Consider the following 23,016-nt stretch of genomic DNA (forward strand, 5'->3'; position numbering starts at 1 on the left):
GCTGTGGCAATGACAAACACAACAAATCTGATGTACGAATTGTATCTATTCACCAGAATTGGCACACTGAGACTCTCACATATCCCCACACCTAAAGAAATGCGGGGCTAGGAGGAGTGCAATGGTTAAAGAAATTAAAGAGTGTTTTCCAAACAATCCAATATCATACTAAAGAGATGGAATTGCCCACTAAAAACAGTGCCAGACTACGTTTGAAGAGTGGAAATGAAAATGTTCCATGTGCCACTTTTTCTCAAAACACATTTTCATTGCTATTGTCTTCTTGGTACTCTGTTAAACGTCTTTAGGCATGATCAAGGTACCAAGGCATGGAAAAGGTTCTTTCAAACATGCATTAGTAGATGGAGCATGATATTTCTGCTAAGCTGTGCTTCCCTTTCGAGTTCTAATATTTGAAAGATGTAAAAAGTGGTTTTTGTTGACTACAGTTCTAATAATTTAAAAAACTAATGCTCGTATTTTCACAAATAAGACACAGAGCCTCAGTATTAGCGGCATTTGAAACAAAACCTTTCCTCCTGTTATTTTGTCAAAAATAGACATTTCTGAGACTGTAGCTGAGTACAAAATATAAGTTGACTCATGCAAAGAAGGAAACACCAATCATCCACTTTTAAAAAAGCTATTTACACCAATAACACTGTCACTGGTTTCAAACTAACAGGTTCATTTTCAGACAGTTTTTCACGTTTATATTACATTTCCAGAATGAAACAGTGGAAAATCCAGGAGGGAATGTAAGAACTTTATGAAAAGGGAACTTGCTGCTCACCATATAGCAGAGATGCTGAGTCGCAGATAGGCAGAACAAAAAGACTGCCACAAACATCATTCGTCAAAAATAGCTCTCTCTCTCTCTCTCTCTCTCTCTCTCTCTCTCTCTCTCTCTCACTCACACACACGTGCGAGTGCACGCAAATGCAACTCACACATACATGGACGAACTCTCACACACGACACATGAATGACCAGCTGTCTGAAGATGAACCTGCCAGTACTATATGTAGTTGATTATACATGAAGTCTACTCTATTCATGGTCTCCTTTATAGATGAGCTATATTTTCCTAAAATTTTTTCAATACATCAAAGTCTACCATTTGCTTACGCTACTGTCATCTTTACAAGCTCATTCCATTTAATATTGCTTTGAAACGTTATGCCTTGATATCTAATCAGTGTGCCCATGTCAATAGAACACCGTTAACACTGTATTACAACAGTACAGGATTGTTTTCCCTGTTCGTCTGAACATGGAGGTCACTGAAGCATATAAGCAGCTTACAGTTAAAAAGCACTGGCAACATCAACAAGCCACCGGCCCACAAAAAAACACTGTTATTCCAAACAAATTCATTCACCTAAGACTGAACACACTGAGGTTTTATTTCTCAACAAGTCTTCGAGCCAGTCTCATATTTGGGAACCTATTCCGTACGCTGGGACGTTCATTAACAGTCTGTAGTGGGGCACCTTGACAAATGGTTTCTGGAAATCTAGGGATATGAAATCTGCCTGTTGTGTTTCATCCATAGCTTTCAGGAGATCATGTGAGAAAAGAATTTCTCATGCCATGTCCACATAACACCCTTTATCCTCTGTCCACCCCTATAAAATAGATGCCAAGGAGCCACCCCTATCCCCCATCCTTTTTATCACCAAATACCACCCTTGGGTGAAACAACTTAACTATATCCTCTGTTAGGTCTTTCACCACTTATATCTAGAAATGAGGAACATACTATCCATACTGTATGAGGTATCTCTGTCCATTCATTCTCCACACTTCCTGCCAAACACTCTTGATACCTGGGTCGTAACCCTTGCAGATCTAGGTGCGAGACCTGTACAGTGTACTCACCCATAGTATGTATCCATTTACCACTTGCCTCCCCCTATACACTGAGATGTTTTCTCCACTCATTACACTGTTTATGGCAGTAATTACTGAAAGATCTCTTTTCTTACACATTATTTTAATATAATAGAGGGAAACATTCCACGTGGGAAAAATCTATCTAAAAACAAAGATGATGTGACTTACCAAACGAAAGCGCTGGCAGGTTGATAGACGCACAAACAAACACAAACATACTCACAAAATTCAAGCTTTCGCAACCAACGGTTGCTTCATCAGGAAAGACGGAAGCAGAGGGAAAGATGGAAGGATGTGGGTTTTAAGGGAGAGGGTAAGGAGTCATTCCAATCCCGGGAGCGGAAAGACTTACCTTAGGGGGGAAAAAAGGACAGATATAAGATATCCGTAGATATAAGTGGTGAAAGACCTAGCAGAGGATATAGTTAAGTTGTTTCACCCAAGGGTGGTATTTGGTGATAAAAAGGGTGGGGCATAGGGGTGGCTCCTTGGCGCGCGCACACACACACACACACACACGCACGCACGCACGCACGCACGCACACACGCACGCACACACACACACATTTTCTGTCTGCTTGTGTCTGTTAATAAAATGACACAAACACTCTGCAATGGCAAAACAAACTATTTCAAAAAGGATACTTTCAAATGACTATAATTGTTCCATATATTAGCAGCCCATGTTTTATAAAAATTACACGAGTTTCACCTGAGAATAAGCCACAGTCTTTAACAAAGAAAATATTCCTATCTACTTTATTTAGAAAAGCCTTTTCTTTGTAAATATTAAGCGGATTCATAATAGTGAAACATGCATTCATCACTGAGAATATTCGAGAATTGTAAGGAAGGTGGATGGGGTTTGATACTAAAATTATTACATCACAAACAGCACAGTAGTTTCATGCTATAGCAATTTTCCAAAGAATTGCCTTTTTTATGCACTAATGTCCGTCATTTTTTTGTACAGGTTATAGAAGCTCAATTTAAATTCTTCAAAATGTGCAAATGGTTATAACAGACATGAAACACAGAAAAAAATAAGCACAGGAAAACAAATTAAATGTTATTACACTGTTCCCCAAAAATAATTTTTTGATACACTGCTGTGCACTGGGTCTACATTTAGTGTTACACCTTTCCACAGAAATAATCACTTATTGAGCAAATTCATTTTAATGAAAATAATTACATAGCTTTTTATTAAATGAACATCCCATCTCAAAATTATAGGTTTCACAAGTAACTTTTTAAAAAATTACATCCAATCAATATTCCATTCATTTTCTTTCATAATACACCAGTTTGGTGATGCTTTATCACTTGCCAGCCAATTGAAATCATCAACCATATCCCAGTTGTTTCTATTTACATCTAAACCTGCTAACTGGAAATGATGCACCATATTTTCATATTTTAAATTATAGGGAGCAAACCTGACATGCGTAGTATCTTCAATAATAGTTCGACTTGTAACGTGGAGATAAAAGTCACTGTGTGTTGTGCTGTGAACTCTTAACTGTTGACATGCCAAAACAAATGTGCAGTCTGAACAATTTTCAATAAAAACTGATGTTGTTACAGGACCGGTTATTATTTTGCAGTTGCTCAAGCCAGCAATATACAATGTATTAGGAGCTCCAGGTAGTCTCACAGTACAGCTATTAAGGTTAGAAAGAACAACATCCTTTTTATATATTTTTTCATGAGGAAGAGAAAGAATTTCAGCAGTTCTGCCAGAGAAACCACAATTGTTTTCCTTACTGTTCTGAAGCAGCTTGTGAACAGGTGAAGAATGGGAATCTACAGTGTCTTCTATTTTTTCATTGAATATTACATCTTTCTTATTAGGCACCTTTCGAATTTTAAAACCAAATTTTTTCTTTGGTAGTAACTGCTGCTCTAGTTGCTGACATCTTTGCTGCAAAGTCAGAATTGCTTCTTGAGCTTTCCGGATATCATAAACACGAAGAAACATTGTTGATGAAGATAAAAAATGCTGCAGGGTCTGCACATTCTTTCCAATCCTATCAAAATGATTTGGCAATTGGGTTTTTTCTATAAGTCCTTCTGCTGCTGCGGTTAAAGCATTCTCAATCTCCTTTTGTTTTTCTGCAAATGTATCAAAAAAGTAACTGAGCTCTTCACCAGTTGATCTTTGTTCCTTTTCTTCCCTTTTTTGTTCAAGCAGTTGCTGCCTTTCTGCTTCTCTACGCATTAGTTTTTCCTTTACAAGATCACGGTTGTCCTCTACTGCAATTTTATCCATTTCCATTTAAATATACCTAATAGTCAACAATACAACCAGGAAATACTGCACTCACAAAAGCAACACTGTCCACTACGAAACTGAGACCTGCTACAATAACTACCTCAATATACGTTATTTGTCACCAGAAACATATTCCTTCTTTTTTGTTTCAACTTCTTCTTTGGTCTTTCGGTAAATAGGTGTAGAATCTTGAGCTGCACCACGCAAAACGTTAAGCATTTCTTGCTTCTTTCGCAGCACATCTGACTGGTAAGCAGGATCAGATCGTCTCAATTTCTGGAAGAAAAATTTACTTTCAGAAAATAGGCATTTTGATTCGAAAAATAAAATTGTTATTCAAGAAGTAAACTTGAAGTGTTATGAAACAGTTTCAATTACTTTTTGAAATGAACAAATACATAATAATCCTTATATAAGCGTGTATTATTCTGACACACAAAATACCATGATGAAATAAATGATGCAGCCCCGTCAGGTAGGATTTTCAAACAATCACATTAAATTTAAAACAATGTAAATATTCCAGCACTCTAAGTAGCAAAATGAAGCAAGTACTTTAAACAGTCTTCTTAAGCCTCCGTACTATTTTTAAAGACGTTAAATGTGGGTTGTGTTTTCAGTTTTAAGTGTGTATCAGGAGACCTGGAATATCACATCCTGAAGGGAAGTCTCTTGGTCAGCCATTTTGTCTCTCTGTAATTTTATAGTGTTCCATTTCAACTACTGCCAACAAGACATTATAAGTAGACGAATTTTGACTGGTAAAAGAAAAAACTTATAAAAAATTAAAAAAAGAGTATAGCAGAAGAAAATGCACACCAACACAGTTAAACATATAGAGAACGGTGTTAATATAACAACAATTGCCTTTCTTTTGGAATTTGTGGATCCTTTCTCTGGAGCAAAATGCAAGCAAGGAGAAAAAAAAAAAAAACCATACAAACAGAGAGAAAAGGAACTTACACCACAACATGAGAGACACAAAGAATGCAAAAGGTACTCCAAATGCTTCACCTGACATCATTAATTTACCTTCCTTCAGGAAACATTTATTGAGTGTCCAGATCAGGGGCACCAATGGCCTTGCTGCAATGGTAACACCGGTTCCCATCAGCTCACTGAAGTTAAGCGTTATTGGACATGGCTAGTACTCAGATATTTTTTTTTTTTTTTTTTTTTTGTTTGGGTTTAAGGGCGCTCAACTGCTGAGGTCATTAGCGCCCAGTCACTGTTGTGAGAGCACATGGAATCTGGTAAAAGTCAAGGGGATGGGGGGGACACCAGAAGGACCTGACAAAGATGCAGATAAAATAAGTAAAAAGGTTAAATGTCCTTGGACAAGCCAGTTAAAGTTATAAAACGCAGAATATGAGCAGCTGCTCGAGCGTCATCAGCTAAAACATCCGGTAAAGTAGATGGCAGGGACAGGACAACACGAAATTGACTAAAACGGGGACACGACAATAAAACATGGCGCACTGTTAATGCCTGACCACAAGGGCACTGCGGGGCTGGGTCACCGGAGAGCAGGTAGCGGTGGCTAAACCGGCAATGCCCAATCCGCAACCTGGTCAGAAGGACCTCCTCGCGCCGAGATGGTCGGGAGAATGTTGTCCAAGCAGTTGGGAGCGGTTTTACTGCCCGGAGCTTGTTTCCTTGGAGGGATGACCAAGCATCCCACCACAACGACACAAGCCTCTTACATACATCCCCACGAACGTCAGATGATGGGACACAATGGGAGGCTGGCCGAGGCAGGAGGACTGCAGCCTTGGCTGCAGCATCCGCAGCCTCATTCCCAGGCACTCCTACATGTCCGGGAACCCACAGAAAGCTGACAGAACCACCATTATCAGCGAAAGAATGGAGGGACTGCTGTATCCGTTGAATCAAGGGATGGACCGGATAGGGAGCTCCAAGGCTCTGAAGAGCACTGAGTGAGTCAGAGCAGAGTACATACGATGAATGGCGGTGGCGGCGGGCATACTGAACGGCCTGATGGAGAGCAAAAAGCTCGGCCGTAAAGCTGGAACATTGGTCGAGGAGCCGGTATTTAAAGGTGGCGGCCCCGACGACAAAGGCACAGCCGACACCATCGTCAGTTTTGGAGCCATCGGTGTAAATAAAGGTGTGACCGGCAAGTCGAGCACGAAGTTCGACAAACCGTGAGCAATACACTGCAGCCGGAGTACCCTCCTTCGGGAGTGAGCTGAGGTCGAGGTAAATATGAACCGGAGCCTGGAGCCAAGGTGGTGTCGGGCTCTCACCCTCTCTGTAGGTGGTAGGGAGGGCAAAATCCAATTGTCGAAGCAGGCAACGGAAGCGGACTCCGGGGGGCAGCAGGGCAGACACATACAACCCGTACTGACGGTCGAGAGAATCGGCGAAGAAGGACTCGTAAGAGGGGTGGTCGGGCATAGACAACAGCCGGCAGGCATACCGACACAGCAGTACGTCGCACCGGTAGGTCAATGGTAACTCGGCAGCTTCAGCATAAAGACTCTCGACAGGACTAGTGTAGAAGGCTCCGGTCGCAAGACGTATCCTCCGATGGTGGATGGAGTTGAGACTGCGTAAGAGGGATGGCCGAGCAGACGAGTAGACGAAGCTCCCATAATCCAGCTTCGATCGGACTATGGACCGATACAAGCGAAGCAGGACAGTGCGATCCTCTCCCCAAGATGAACCGCTAAGAACTCTGAGGACATTAAGGGAACGCGTACAACGGGCCGCCAAATAAGAGACATGTGGAGACCAACACAGTTTCCTGTCCAACGTGAGCCCTAGAAACTTAGTTGTGTCCACGAATGGGAGAACAACGGGACCGAGATGTAAGGATGGCGGAAGGAACGCTTTATATCGCCAAAAGTTGATACAAACCGTCTTCTCTTCAGAGAACCGGAAGCCATTTGCCACGCTCCATGAGTAGAGGCTGTCTAGACAACGCTGAAGGCAGCGCTCCAGGAGGCATGTTCTCTGGGCACTGCAGTAGATCGCGAAGTCATCGACAAAGAGAGAGCCTGAGACATTAGGTGGAATGCAATCCATAATTGGATTGATCGCGATGGCAAAAAGGGCTACGCTCAAGACGGAGCCCTGAGGCACTCTGTTCTCCTGGAGGAAGACGTCGGACAATACGGAACCCACACGTACCCTAAACTTTCGATCCGTTAAAAAGGAATCAATAAAAAGGGGCAGGCGACCACGTAGGCCCCACCTGTGCATAGTGCGGAGGATACCTCCTCTCCAACAGGTATCATAAGCCTTCTCCAAATCGAAGAACACGGCTACCGTTTGGCGCCTTCGCAAAAAGTTGTTCATGATGAATGTCGACAAGGTCACAAGGTGGTCAACAGCGGAGCGGCGGCGACGAAAGCCGCATTGGACATTAGTAAGTAGCCGTCGAGATTCAAGAATCCAGACTAATCGAGCATTAACCATGCGCTCCATCACCTTACAGACACAGCTTGTAAGAGAAATGGGGCGGTAACTAGAAGGAAGGTGTCTATCCTTCCCGGGTTTGGGTATAGGAACAACAACGGCGTCACGCCAACGCATGAGGACTTGACCTTCGGTCCAGACGCGATTGTAGGTACGAAGAAGGAAGCTTTTGCCCGCCGGAGAAAGGTGTGCCAGCATCTGAATGTGAATGGCATCTGGCCCCGGAGCAGAGGACCGAGACAGTGCAAGCGCATGTTCGAGTTCCCGCATAGTAAAGGGGGCATTATAAGTTTCCAGATTCAGCGAGTGGAAGGAAGGTCGCCGAGCCTCTTCTGCCTCTTTCCTGGGAAGGAAGGCAGGATGGTAATGGGCGGAGCTTGAAACTTCCGCGAAAAAGCGGCCAAAGGCGTTGGAGACAGCCACAGGATCAACAAGGACCCCATTACCTGAGGTCAGGCCAGGTACCGAGGAGTGGGCCTTAATGCCCGACAGCCGGCGCAGGCTACCCCAAACGACGGAAGAGGGAGTAAAGCTGTTAAAGGAGCTGGTGAAAGAGGCCCAACAAGCTTTTTTGCTGTCTTTGATGACTCTACGGCATTGTGCTCGGAGTCGTTTGTATTCAATACAATTCGCCAACGTAGCATGGCGGCGAAAGGTGCGTAAAGCACGTCGTCGAGCACGGATAGCGTCCCTACAAGCCTCGTTCCACCAGGGGATGGAAACGCGACGTGAAGAAGAAGTAGTACGAGGAATGGAACGTTCGGCAGCATTGATGATAACAGCCGTGAGGTATTTGACCTGACTGTCACAACTGGGAAAATCGTGGTCCGGAAAGGTCGCCAGGGAGGAGTAAAGTCCCCAGTCGGCTTTCAGTATGTTCCAGCTCGAAGGACGTGGGGATGGGGTGTGGTGCAGGAGACGAACGACACAGGGGAAGTGGTCGCTCGAATAGGTGTCAGAAAGGACATACCACTCGAACCGACGGGCAAGAGTGGTAGAACAGATCGAGAGGTCCAAGTGGGAGTAGGTATGAGTAGAGTCCGAGAGGAAAGTCGGGGCGCCAGTATTGAGGCAGACAAGATTGAGATGGTTGAAGACATCCGCCAAGAGTGAGCCTCTTTGACAGGATGCAGGAGAGCCCCAAAGGGGATGATGGGCATTGAAGTCGCCAAACAATAAAAACGGCGGGGGAAGCTGAACGATCAGGTGCATCATGTCAGCCCGACTAACAGCAGATGACGGTGGAGTGTAGATGGTACAAACAGAAAAAGTAAAAGCAGAAAGAGTAATGAGGACAGCTATTGCTTGGAGTGGGGTGGTCAATGGGATGGGATGGTAATAGACATCGTCCCGAACGAGCAACATGACCCCACCATGAGCTGGGACACCGTCCACAGGGGTGAGGTCATACCGCTCCGAGGTATAGTGGGTAAAGGCAATACGGTCAGTCGGGCACAACTTGGTTTCCTGGAGACCAAGGACGAGAGGACAGTGCAGGCGGAGGAGCAGTTGTAATTCCTCCCGATTAGATCGAATACCTCTTATGTTCCAATGAAACAACGCCATCGCTAGTCAAAAAGTTGGGGGACCGAGACGGGGGAAGAGCTGGTCACCTTGACGGCCGCAGAGGGCCAGGTTGCGAGGGAACAACGCTACAACTGACGGGAGGCGGATCCGGTTCCATCAACTCGTCGCCAGCTGCGGCCGCTGTCCCTGGTTGTGTAGGAGGGGCAGCATTGTTTGCCGACGAAAGGCCAGCTGAGCGCCTGGCAGCAGAGCGTCCCGGCGAAACTGAGGACGGCCGGGAGCAGCGACTCACAGATGGAGCGTCAGACGAAACGCGCCGGGGTGGAGAAGGGGATAGAAACTTCTTCTTGGAGGCCTTCTTGGAAGGCCGAGGAGGCACAGGGATGGTGGGCTGGACCCGAAGAAGGTCCTCACGCGCGGTGTCCGTTTTGGAACGCCGGACCTCGGAAGCTGGGGTCCGGAACGTTTCCCCGATGGACGCCTGAGAAGAGGATCGCTTCTCAGGTGGCGTGGGGGCAGAAGGAGGAGGAAGGGTGGCCCCTGGGGCAGAGGGGGTGGGGGCCACAGGGGAGGAGGATTTGGAAGGGAGGGATTTGGGAGGCGGAGGCAGAGCCCCCTGATGGGCGGAGGAGGCGGAGGGGGGACAGGATAGGGGTGAGGATACCGCGGAATGAGTGGACACAACTGAGGCAAACGAAGTGGTCAATGGCACAGGATGGAGGCGGTCATACTTCTTCCTGGCCTCAGAATAAGACAGCCGATCCAAAGTTTTGATTTCTTGTATCTTCTTCTCCTTCTGATATGCGGGGCAGTCTGAGGATCTAGGCGAGTGGACGCCAGGACAATTAATGCACCGAGGTGGTGGGGTGCATGTATGTTCCTCACGAAGAGGACGTCCACAATCGCCACAAAGGGGCTCAGCCTCACACCGTGACGACATGTGCCCAAAGCGCAAACACCTAAAACAGCGCATAGGAGGCGGGACGTAAGGTCGCACGTCACACCGGTAGCACATCACCTTTACCTTCTCCGGGAGAACGTCCCCCTCGAAGGCGAGGATAAAGGCCCCGGTGTCGATGCGACGGTCTTTGGGGCCGCGCTGGACTCGCCGGACGAAATGCACGCCTCGGCGCTCCAGGTTGGCCCTGAGCTCCTCATCAGATTGTAGCAAGAGGTCACGATGAAAAATAACCCCCTGCGTTCTATTTAGTGCCAGATGTGGGACAATGGATACTGGGATGTCCCCTAGGCGGTCGCACGCCTGGAGCGCCGCCGACTGTGTGGCGGAGGTGGTCTTGATAAGAACGGACCCTGAACGCATCTTGCTAAGAGCCTCGATTTCCCCGAAGATGTCCTCAATGTGCTGAACAAAGAACATGGGCTTGGAGGTGGCGAATGTCCCCCCATCGGTTCGAGAACAGACCAAATAGCGGGGGAAGTACTTCGCCCCAAGCCGGCGGGCCTGTCCCTCCTCCCATGGAGTGGCCAAGGGGGAAAGGGCAGGAGAACCAGAACTAGAACTAGAAACGGTACCTTTTCTTTTGAAAGACTCTGCCGCAGAGCGACCTGATACGCGTTGACGTTTCATCTGCGAAACGTCCGCCCCGATACCACCCACTCCGACCAGGGGCTCTTTTTTTTTTTTTTTTTTTTTTTTTTTTTGTGGTTTTCGGGCGCACAACTTCAATGGTCATTAGCGCCCTGACTACTCTAAGAATGCACCGCGAGGCACAAGTTGACAACAACAACTAAAAGGGAAAACACAATAAAAGACAGACTGACAGGCATAGGATTAAAAAACATTATCAAATGTCCTTAGCGAGGTTTGTCAAATTGATAAAACAAAGAACACGAGCAGCTGCTCGTGGGTCATCCGCTAAAATGGCATCTAAAGTAGTAGGCAGGTTAAGATCGAGGCGCAGTGTTTTAAGATCGGGACAGGACATTAAAATGTGACTAACCGTCAGCAAGTGCCCACATGGGCAGAACGGCGCCGGCGCAGCCGTCAGCAGATGGCGATGGCTGAACCGGCAGTGTCCAATTCTTAACCTTGCTAAAACGACCTCCTCCCGCCGAGAAGGGCGTGAGGAGGACGTCCAAGCCACGGGAAGAGGTTTTAAGGCCCGAAGCTTGTTGTCGGTAAGTGCAGCCCAATCGGCATGCCACAGCGACACAACGCGCCGACAAATGACCCTGCTAAAATCGGACGAAGGGACGCAACAAGAAGCTGTCCGAGGCTGGAGGACCGCAGCCTTGGCCGCGGCATCTGCAGCTTCGTTCCCAGGGATACCGACATGGCCAGGAACCCACATAAAGCTAACCGGCGTACCGACGTCCACCAGCTGCTGAAGAGAGCGTTGGATCCGGTGTACGAAAGGGTGAACCGGGTACGGATCACTGAGGCTCTGGATGGCGCTCAGGGAATCTGAGCAGATGACATAAGCAGAATGTCGGTGGCGGCAGATGTACAGAACAGCCTGGTAGAGGGCAAAGAGCTCAGCTGTGAAGACCGAACAATGGCCATGGAGCCGGTATTGGAAACTTTGTGCCCCGACAATAAAGGAACACCCGACCCCGTCATTGGTCTTAGAGCCATCTGTATAAATGAAAGTCATGTTGTTGAACTTCGAACGAAGTTCCAAAAAACGGGAGTGGTAGACCGAACCGGGGGTGACCTCTTTTGGGAGCGAGCTGAGGTCGAGGTGAACGCGGACCTGAGCCTGGAGCCAAGGTGGCGTGCGGCTCTCGCCCACTCGAAAGGTTGCAGGGAGTGAAAAATGAAGGTGTTGAAGGAGGCGACGAAAGCGAACTCCAGGGGGTAGCAAGGCAGAGACATACAACCCGTATTGAAAGTCAAGAGAGTCGTCAAAAAAGGAACGATAGGAAGGATGGTCGGGCATTGACAGTAGCCGACAGGCATACCGACAAAGCAGTATATCGCGCCGGTAGGTGAGTGGCAATTCGCCAGCGTCAGCATGAAGACTCTCTACGGGACTGGTATAAAACGCTCCGATCGCAAGTCGTAAACCCCGATGTTGTATGGAGTTGAGGCGGCGTAAGATGGATGGCCGTGCAGAGGAGTATACGAAGCTCCCATAATCCAGCTTGGAGCGGACGATCGACCGATATAGACGAAGTAGGACGGTTCGATCCGCTCCCCACGACATACCACTGAGAACACGGAGGACATTTAAAGAACGGGTACAACGGGCGGCCAAATATGACACATGTGGAGACCAGCTAAGTTTCCTGTCAAAGGTAAGGCCTAAAAATTTGATTGTCTCCACGAGTGGGAGAGCAACGGGACCGAGTCGTAAGGACGGTGGGAGAAACTCTTTGTAGCGCCAGAAGTTAATACAGACCGTCTTCTCGGCAGAAAAACGGAAGCCATTGGCGACACTCCAAGAGTAAAGACGGTCAAGAGAACGCTGAAGACAGCGCTCCAGGACACGTGGACACTGCGCGCTGCAATAGATGGTAAAATCGTCCACGAAAAGGGAGCCTGATACATCAGCTGGGAGGCAATCCATTATTGGATTGATCGCGATGGCGAAGAGAGCAACGCTCAAAACTGAGCCCTGTGGCACCCCATTCTCCTGGCGAAAGGTGTCGGACAGGACAGAACCCACACGCACCCGAAACTGTCTATCCATTAAAAAGGAACGAATAAAAAGAGGGAGGCGACCGCGAAAGCCCCACGTATGCATGGTGCGGAGAATGCCCGCCCTCCAACAGGTGTCGTAAGCCTTCTCCAAATCAAAGAACACAGCCGCGGTCGGGCGCTTCCGCAAGAAGTTATTCATGATGAAGGTCGACAAGGTAACCAGATGGTCGACAGCAGAGCGGCGCCTTCGAAATCCACATTGTACATTGGTAAGTAGGCGTCGAGACTCGAGCAGCCAAACCAATCGAGAGTTAACCATTCGCTCCATCACTTTACAGACACAGCTGGTAAGCGAGATAGGTCGATAACTGGAAGGCAAGTGCTTGTCCTTCCCCGGCTTAGGAATCGGGACAACAATAGACTCGCGCCAGCATGCGGGAACATGTCCCTCAATCCAGATGCGATTGTAAGTACGAAGAAGAAAACCTTTACCCGCAGGAGAAAGGTTCTTCAGCATCTGGATATGAATAGAATCAGGCCCTGGAGCGGAGGACCGTGATCGGCCAAGTGCGTTTTCCAGTTCCCGCATGGTGAATGGGGCATTATAACCTTCACGATTCGAGGAGCGGAAGTTAGGTGGCCTCGCCTCCTCTGCCTGTTTGCGGGGGAGGAAGGCAGGGTGGTAATGAGCGGAGCTCGAAACCTCGGCGAAAAAGCGGCCGAAGGCATTGGAGACAGCCTCAGGGGCCACAAGGACTTCATTCGCGACCTTCAAGCCAGAAACTGGGGAGTGGACCTTAGTGCCAGATAGCCGGCGCAGGCTACCCCAGACAACAGAAGAAGGAGTAGAACTGTTGAAGGTGCTGGTGAAAGCAGCCCAGCTGGCTTTCTTGCTTTCTTTAATAATACGACGACACTGAGCACGTAATCGTTTATAATTAATGCAATTCGCCACTGTAGGGTGGCGTTTAAAGGTGCGTAAAGCACGTCGACGAGCACGTAAAGCGTCCCTACATGCTGCGGTCCACCAGGGGACCGGTACGCGACGTGGAGAAGAAGTAGGGTGAGGGATGGAATATTCAGCAGCAGCGAGAATGACTTCCGTGAGGTGTGCGACCTGACGATCGCAGCTTGTGAAGGTTTGATCCTGAAAGGTCGCCCTGGAAGAGAAGAGCCCCCAGTCTGCCTTGGAGATGGTCCAACGAGAGGAGCACGGAGAGGGAGTATGCTGCAGGAGATGGATAACACACGGGAAGTGGTCGCTCGAATATGCATCAGCAAGTGCATACCACTCAAACCGGCGTGCAAGTTGGGGAGTACATATAGAGAGGTCTAAATGGGAATAGGTATGAGATGTGTCCGAAAGAAAAGTAGGGGCGCCAGTATTGAGGCAGACAAGATTGAGCTGGTTGAAAAGGTCTGCTAACAAGGAGCCCCTCGGGCAGGATGCTGGAGAGCCCCAAAGAGGATGGTGGGCATTGAAGTCTCCAGTTAACAAAAATGGTGCAGGTAGCTGAGTAATAAGTTGCGTCATGTCTGCCCTGGTAACGGCAGATGACGATGGAGCGTAAACGGTACAAAAGGAAAACGTGAAAGTTGGGAGAGTAATGCGGATGGCTACTGCCTGCAGGCCGGTGTGCAACGTGATGGGATCGTAGTAAACATCATCCCGGACCAGCAACATAACCCCTCCATGAGCTGGGATACCTACCACAGGGGGTAGGTCAAAACGCACAGAGGTGTAGTGTGCCAAGGCAATTTGATCGCATGGGCGTAGCTTCGTTTCCTGGAGGGCTACGACGAGCGGACGATGCGAGCGGAGCAGCAACTTCAAGTCCTCTCGGTTGGAGCGAATGCTGCGAATATTCCAGTTAATAAGTGCCATCGTAAGAAAAGGAAGATGAGAGAAGGGGTCACCTCGAAGGCCGCTTAGGGCCTGGCTTCGAGCGAGCACTGCCGCCGCTAGCAGGAGGCAGACAGTCATCGTCCATGGGGTCTATAGGGTCATCGGCCATCTCAGGAGGATGGCCGGGAGGGGGAGCTTCCTCCGCCGGTGAACGGCCAGATGTTCGGCGACCAGCGGTGCGGCCAGGCGAAACGGATGACGGCCTGGGGCGGCAACCGCTGGGTGGCGCAGGAGAAGAAAGGCGCCGCGGCGGAGAAGGAGAACTGTGCTTCCTATGCGCCTTTTTAGAAGGACGTTTGGTGGAAGTACCGGTCGAAGGCTGGGAGGTCGAGGAACGGAGGAAGTCTGCACGGGATGGTTCCTTCTTGAAGGCCCGTGCATCTGACTTCGGGGTCTTCGACTGAGCAGAAGCTGAGGAAGTGGCTGGTGTCTGTGGGGTGATGGGAGGAAGAGGAGACGTCGACCGCGCGATCTTAGCACTGGCCGAACGGACGACCGTGGTGCTGAAGGTCAGATCGCATGTCTGGGTTGCTACCTCCCGGGTAGTCCGAGGAGAGGCGAGGACAGTGCTGTATTTCCCCGCTGGGAGCAGCGTGGGCTTCCTACTAGCCAATAGCTTGCGAGCAGCCGAGGTGGACACTTTCTCTTTGACTCGAATTTCCTGGATACAGCGTTCTTCCTTATAGACAGGACAGTCGCGGGAGGATGCGGCATGGTCACCCTGACAGTTCACACAACGAGGAGACGGAGGTGGACAGTCACCCTCATGGGCATCCCTGCCACAAGTGACACATTTAGCCGCATTGGAACAAGACTGTCGAGTGTGATTGAAACGCTGACACTGGTAGCAGCGCGTAGGTGTCGGGACATAGGGGCGAACTGAAATGACCTCGTAGCCCGCCTTGATGCGCGATGGCAGCTTAACACTATCGAAGGTTAAGAAAAGTGTCCGGGTCGGTACAAGGTCATTGTTGACCTTTTTCATGACCCTATGGACAGCCGTCACGCCCTGCTCAGCGAGGAAAGATTGAATCTCCTCGTCAGTCAAGCCGTCGAGGGATCTAGTATAGACCACACCACGAGACGAATTCAAAGTTCGGTGAGCCTCCACCCGGACAGGGAATGTGTAAAGGAGTGTGGCCCGAAGCAGTTTTTGTGCCTGAAAGGCGCTCTCAGTTTCGAGTAATAGGGTACCGTTACGCAATCTGGTACAAGATTTGACAGATCCAGCTATGGCATCGACGCCCTTCTGGATAACGAAAGGGTTGACAGAGGAAAAATCCTTTCCTTCCTCAGATCGAGAAACGACGAGGAACTGTGGGGCAGGCGGTAGTATTTTTGTCACTGTTGGCTGGTCACGTTTCCGTTTGTGGGTCGAAGTCGAAAGCGATGGAGTAGAATCCATTGCGGAGGAATCCCCCATGATTGCCAGCGTCTCCGATGGCGCGCTCCTTCCTTGTGGGGACCCTCTCAGAGGGCACTCCCGCCTTAGGTGAATGTTTACACCTCAGGTCACACCTCCCGAGAAACAGACGGAGGGACCAATCGGCATGGTCAGAAGGTATCAGCTCAGGCAATCACCCCTCCCCGGGCCTGGCCTTTACCAGGGGGTACGCGCGTGCCTTACATGTCTACCCAGGGCGGGGACTTACGCGTTACCCCGTCACCGGCTACGCGTGCGAACGCGTGGGTCGGCCTTCAGACACGCACAGGGAGGAAGGAAGAAGAGGAAAAAGAAGAGAGAGGGAGAAAGAGGACAGACTGTCTCAAACGCCGAGGCGGAGACCAGAGAAGGCAAGGAGAAGAAGGCAATGAGAAAGCAAGGAGAAGGAGGCAAGGAGAAGGCAAGGAGAAGGAGGCAAGGAGAAGGCAAGGAGAAGAAGGCAATGAGAAGGCAAGGAGAAAAAGGCAATGAGAAGGCAAGGAGAAAAAGGCAATGAGAAGGCAAGGAGAAGTCAAGGGAAAGAGTAAGGAAGACAGTGAAGTGGAGAAGAGCAAAGAAAGGAACCAACAAAAGGAATGAAGAAACGAGAAGTGAAAAACCAAAAAGACCACGATTATAGGTCGGGAAACCGTCCGTCTCCGGACGCAGGCGCTAACTACCCCCGTGAGGGGGATGGTCTCCTTTTAGTCGCCTCTTACGACAGGCAGGAATACCTCGGGCCTATTCTAATCCCCGGACCCGCAGGGGGGCCGACCAGGGGCTCTCCCCACGGGCGCCACCCAGCCGCAGCAAGGGCCACCTGGCAGGATGACCATTGCCGGGAATCCTGATGCCCCAAGGAGACGGGCATCTACTCCTTGGCCGACGTGGGGAGGGTGCAGCTCAGGTATCGGCAGTACGATCCCTGTGTTGTCAGGGGGCTACAACCTAGAGGGTACATGATGACCCCACCACAACGGGCTGGCTACCGTGCTGGATTTCTGGTGCCATGGAAAGTCCATCATGATCGCTGGTGCAGATGGAGATGCACTATGGGCGTAACTTGGACAACCCATCAGGCGTTTAGGCCCAATTTGAGGAATAGTGGGTATGGTTACAACGCCGGTGCAATGCTGAGTGCCAAGGTCTTAGCGCACTTAGGACCAGTGGTACACCACGTAAGGTGTCCTTCCCCAAAAGGCTCGTACTTCTGTAGAATTTTGAAAAATGGAGGTCAAACCCCAAGGGGGACCATCACATGGAAGGCCGAAACTCCTTTTAGTCGCCTCTTACGACAGGCAGGAATACCTCGGGCCTATTCTTACCCCGGACCCACAGGGGGGAAATGGACAACACGTCGACATAGAACGCTCCGTAGATCGGCGAAGGGAAGTGATTGAATAGCTGGCCGAGGAAGTGAGACTGCAGCCTTGGCTGCAATATCGGCCGCCTCATTTCCACAGATACCAACGTGTCCCGGGAGCCAGAGGAACGCCACCGAGACGCCCCCCAGGTGGAGCAAGCGCAGACAGTCCTGAATCTGGTGGACCAGAGGGTGCACAGGATAAAGAGCATGGAGACTGAGGAGAGCTGAGAGAATCTGAGCAGATAACGTACTGTATCTGCTGATGGCGGCGGATGTAGTGGACAGCCTGGAGAACAGTGTAAAGCTCCGCAGTATAAACCGAACACTGGTCGGGAAGCCGAAAGTGATTTGGGGTGTCGCCAACAATATAGGCACTCCCTACACCTAACGATGTTTTCGAGCCGTCGGTGTAAATAAATGTGGCGTCCGTCATTTGTGCACATAGAGCAGCAAATGCCCGACGATAAACAAGTGAAGGGGTACCATCCTTGGGAAATCGACAAAGGTCACAGAGCAGGCAGATCCGGGGACGGAGCCAAGGCGGTGCTGTACCCCAAGTTGTCAAGAAGGTTTTAGGAAAGCGGAAGGAAAGAGAATGGAGTAGTTGACGGAAGCGGACTCCCGGTGGTAGTAGGGAGGAGGGGCGGCCTGCATACCCTACATCAAAGGAGGTGTCGAAAAAAAGGTCATGGGCTGGATTAGCAGGCATGGAAGACAGATGGCTAGCATAACGACTCAGAAGGACTGCTCGCCGATTGGACAGCAGAGGTTCAGCAGTCTCAGCATAAAGGCTTTCCACAGGGCTGGTGTAAAAAGCTCCAGACACTAAATGTAATCCACGGTGGTGGATAGAGTCGAGACGCCGAAGAATAGACGGTTGAGCAGAGGAGTAGACTATGCTTCCATAGTCCAATTTCGAGCGCACTAAGGCGCGATAGAGGCGGAGAAGGACCACTCGGTCCGCTCCCCAGGAGGTACCATTCAGAACACGGAGGGTGTTGAGGGATCGCAGACAGCGAGCCGAAAGATAGGAAACGTGGGAGGACCAGCACAGTTTTCTGTCAAACATAAGACCCAAGAATTTAGCGACGTTGGAAAATGGAAGGTTGACAGGACCTAGATGTAAGGAGGGCGGAAGAAACTCCTTACGTCTCCAAAAATTAACACAAACGGTCTTACTGGGAGAAAAACGGAAGCCGGTTTCGATGCTCCAAGAGTGGAGGCGATCGAGACATCCTTGAAGACGTCGTTCAAGAAGGCTGGTCCGTTGAGAGCTGTAGTAGGTCGCAAAATCGTCCACAAAGAGGGAGCCCGAGACATCAGGAAGGAGACAATCCATAATTGGATTTATGGCAATGGCAAACAGTACAACACTCAGCACGGAGCCCTGGGATACCCCGTTTTCTTGGGAGAAAGTACGGGAGAGAGTAGTGTTCACCCGCACCCTAAATGTGCGCTCTGCCATAAATTCGCGAAGAAAAAGGGGCAGCCGACCTCGAAAGCCCCAAGAGAACAGTGTGCGGAGGATGCCTGTCCTCCAACAGGTATCGTATGCTCTCTCCAGATCAAAAAATATTGCTACTGTTTGGCGTTTCCGGAGAAAATTGTTCATGATATAAGTGGAGAGAGCAACAAGATGGTCAACTGCAGAACGATGCTTTCGGAATCCGCATTGGGCAGGTGTTAAAAGACTGCGGGATTCCAGCCACCACGCTGAACGGTAATTCACCATACGCTCCAAAACCTTACAGACACTACTCGTGAGAGAAATGGGGCGATAGCTAGAGGGGATATGTTTGTCCTTTCCAGGTTTCGGAACAGGAACAACGGTAGCTTCCCGCCATCGTCTGGGAAAAGTACTATTGGTCCAAATTCGATTATAAAGGCGAAGGAGGTAACGCAGACTATGGGTTGATAAATGCAGCACCATTTGGACGTGGATACCATCCGGTCCTGGGGCGGAGGAGCGAGAAGAAGAGAGTGCATGTTGGAGTTCCCGCAAGGAGAAAACAGTATTGTAGCTTTTGCGATTTTGAGAGGAGAAAGCAAGAGGTCGCACTTCCGCTGCACGTTTCTTCGGGAGAAATGCTGGCGGGTAATTTGAAGAGCTCGAAATCTCAGCAAAGTGCTGACCCAACGAGTTAGAAATTGCGACGGGGTCCACTAATGTGTCATGCGCGACAGTGAGCCCAGAGACCGGGGAGAAACTAGGCGCGCCTGAGAACCGTCGAAGCCGACTCCAAACTTCCGAGGAGGGAGTGAAGGTGTTAAATGAGCTAATAAAGAATTTCCAGCTTGCCTTCTTGCTATCGCGGATGACACGACGGCATCGCGCTCTGAGCTGCTTATAGCGGATACAGTTGGCCAAAGTAGGATGGTGGCGGAAAACGCGGAGAGCACGTCGCCGCTCACGTAGTGCTCACGGCATGCCTCGTTCCACCAAAGAACTGGGGGGCGCCGGGGCAATTCGGAGGTGCGTGGTATTGAATGTTCCGCAGCTGTAAGAATAACGTCGGTAATATGTGTGACCTCATCGTCGACGCTGGGAAAGTGACGGTCATCGAATGTCGCTAGAGACGAAAAAAGTGTCCAATCGGCTTGGGCAAACTTCCAGCATCGCGGGCGCATATATGGCAGTTGAGGCTGCAGTCCAAGGACACATGGAAAGTGGTCACTCGAGTGTGTGTCAGCAAGGGCGAACCATTCGAAGCGCCGAGCTAGCGGAACAGTACCGACCGCAAGGTCCAAATGAGATAAATTTGTCGTGGAGGCAGACAAAAATGTGGGGACCCCAGTGTTGAGGCAAACTAGATCTGCTTGGTGGAAGACGTCTAGCAATAGTGAGCCACGTGGACAAGGATGTGGAGATCCCCAAAGCGGGTGGTGGGCATTGAAGTCCCCAACCAGCAAATATGGGGGTGGAAGCTGACCAAGAAGATGAAGGAGATCAGCTCGTGCCATTGGTGTGGACGATGGAATGTATACAGTACAAAGAGAGAACGTGTATCCGGAAAGGGAAAGACGGACGGCGACAGCTAGGAAGGAAGTGTTTAAATGGATTGGGTGATAATGGAGAGTTTCATGGAGAAGAATGATGAGTCCTCCATGTGCTGGAGTGCCTTCAACAGAGGGGAGATCATATTGGACGGACTGAAAATGAGGGAGAACAAAGCGGTCATGGGGACGCAGCTTTGTTTCCTCAAGACAGAAGATGACTGGCGAGTAGGATTGTAAGAGGATCGACAATTCATCCCGATTGGCTCGAATACCGCGGATATTCCAGTGGATAATGGACATAGGGTGAACAGAAAATGGAGGAATGTGACCAAGGTCGCTGTCAACTCAACGACTGCTCTGAGCTTGCGACCAACAGCATGGAATGGCATTCAGCTGAAGGCACAAGATCCTGATCCATAGGTTGGTCAGGAGCAGCTCCTGCCACCAGCAACCGGCCGGTTGATCGGCCGCCAGCAGTGCGCCTCGGCGACACAGAAGACGGCCGAGGGCGATTTCCGCCAGGTGGTGCTGTAGATGGGACACGCCTTGGCGGAGAAGGAGAGGAACTGGGTTTCTTTGTAGCCTTCTTGGAAGTATGATGTTTAGAGGAAGGAGGAACCGATGGTTGGGAAGTTGCCGTACGTAAAAACTCTTCACGAGTATGCTCTTTTGTCGAAGTCTTGGTGTCTGACTTTTGGGCTCGAGATTTAGCAGAACTCGACGAAGGGTGAGCCAGAGAGTGGGCAGGCGAAAGGGGTGAGGTTGAACGGGCGATCTTTGCGCTGGCCGATCTGACGACCGTGGCACTAAAGGTGAGGTCGCAAGTCTGCGTGGCCGCCTCCTTTGTTGGCCGAGGAGAAGCAAGGACAGTGCTGTATTTTCCTTTCTGAGGCACGGTGGGCTGTCGACTGGCGAATAATTTTTGAGCAGCAAAGGTCGACAGCTTTTCCTTTACTCTAATTTCCTGGATGAGCTTTTCGTCCTTAAAAACGGGACAATCTCGAGGAAGCAGCGTGGTCACCCATACAGTTGATGCAGCGAGGGGATGGAGGTGGACAAGCACCCTCATGGGCATCCCTGCCACACTTAACACATTTGGCCAGATTGGAACAGGACTGGCTGGTGTGATTGAACCGCTGGCACCGATAGCAACGCGTAGGGTTTGGGACGTAAGGGCGAACGGAAATTATCTCATAGCCTGCTTTGATTTTCGATGGGAGTTGAACTTTGTCAAATGTCAAGAAGACAGTGCGGGTTGGAATGATGTTCGTGTCAACCCTTTTCATAACCCTATGAACAGCCGTTACGCCCTGGTCAGACAGGTAGTGCTGAATTTCTTCGTCAGACAGTCCATCGAGGGAGCGTGTATAAACGACTCCACGCGAGGAATTTAAGGTACGGTGCGGTTCCACCCGGACAGGGAAAGTGTGTAGTAGTGAGGTACGCAGCAATTTTTGAACCTGGAGGGCACTGACTGTTTCTAACAACAGGGTGCCATTCCGTAATCTAGAACACGACTTTACAGGACCTGCAATTGCGTCGACACCTTTCTGAATAATGAAAGGGTTGACCGTGGAGAAGTCGTGACCTTCGTCAGACCGAGAAACAACAAGGAACTGTGGCAACGATGGAAGAACTGTCTGTGGCTGAGACTCAGTGAACTTACGCTTGTGAGCAGACATAATGGAAGGTGAGGAAACCATTGCAGAAGAATCCCCCATGATTACCGGCGTCTCCGATGGCGCGCTCCTCCCTTGTGGGGGCCCTCTCTGAGGGCACTCCCGCCTTAGGTGATTGTTCACACCTCAGGTCACACCTCCCGACAAACGGACGGAGGGACCAATCGGCACTTTCGGAAGGTATCAGCTCGGGTAATCACCCCTCCCTGGGCCTGGCCGTTACCAGGGGGTACGTACGTGTCCTACCTGTCTACCCGGGGCGGGGAATTACGCGTTACCCCGTCTCCGGCTACGCATGGAAGTGCGTGGGTCGGCCTTCAGACACGCACAGGGAGGAAGAAAGAAAGGGAAAGGAAAGAAGAGGTCTCAAACGCCGCAGCGGAGAAAAGGGTAGAGAGAAGAGGTAAGGAAAAGAGAAGGACAAAGGAAGGATGAAGACTTACAAGCAAGGAAGGCGAAGAATGTGGTACATTTACTAGCGTCCGTCTCCGGACGTAGGCACAAACCGTACCCCCAGAGGGGGAGAAAGGGAAGGAAAGAGCCAGAGGTGAGGGGGGGGGGGGGGGCGAAGATGGGGGATGGGGAAGGATGCGGAAAGGGAAGGTATGCAGCCCGGAAAGGAAGGAAGGCCACATCAGCTCGGAGTCCCGTGCTCGCTACACACGTATCCACAAAAGAGTTGTGGATCCCCTGGGGGCACTCAGATGGGTGACTGACTGAGTATCTGAGGGCTATTGGCAAGTGGTGTGTACTCATCCTCATGAGGCTGAGCTACTGAACTGAGTAGTGGCTCTTGCCACGAAAACAGAAAAATGGCAAGAAGAGCAGTATGCTGACCACACGTCCCTCCATACCCGCTTATTGGCCGAGGATGACACAGTGGTCAGTCGGTATTGTTGGGC

The 23,016-nt window shown here is 50.0% G+C and overlaps 1 protein-coding gene across 2 annotated transcripts in view; it reads right to left on the minus strand.

The window, feature by feature from the left end:
* Window positions 1-2,944: 2,944 nt before the first annotated feature.
* Window positions 2,945-23,016, minus strand: part of LOC126195055 (tubulin-specific chaperone C) — a 40,825-nt gene continuing 20,753 nt past the window's right edge. For both annotated transcript variants that reach the window (XM_049933503.1, XM_049933502.1), the window contains exon 3: window positions 2,945-4,447. In XM_049933503.1, the coding sequence (XP_049789460.1) occupies window positions 3,158-4,174 (1,017 nt within the window). In that variant the 5' untranslated portion in view covers window positions 4,175-4,447 and the 3' untranslated portion in view covers window positions 2,945-3,157. The remainder of the gene's footprint in view (window positions 4,448-23,016) is intronic.

The sequence above is a fragment of the Schistocerca nitens genome, chromosome 7 (assembly GCF_023898315.1).
Source record: "Schistocerca nitens isolate TAMUIC-IGC-003100 chromosome 7, iqSchNite1.1, whole genome shotgun sequence".
NCBI classification, from domain to species: Eukaryota; Metazoa; Arthropoda; class Insecta; order Orthoptera; family Acrididae; genus Schistocerca; species Schistocerca nitens.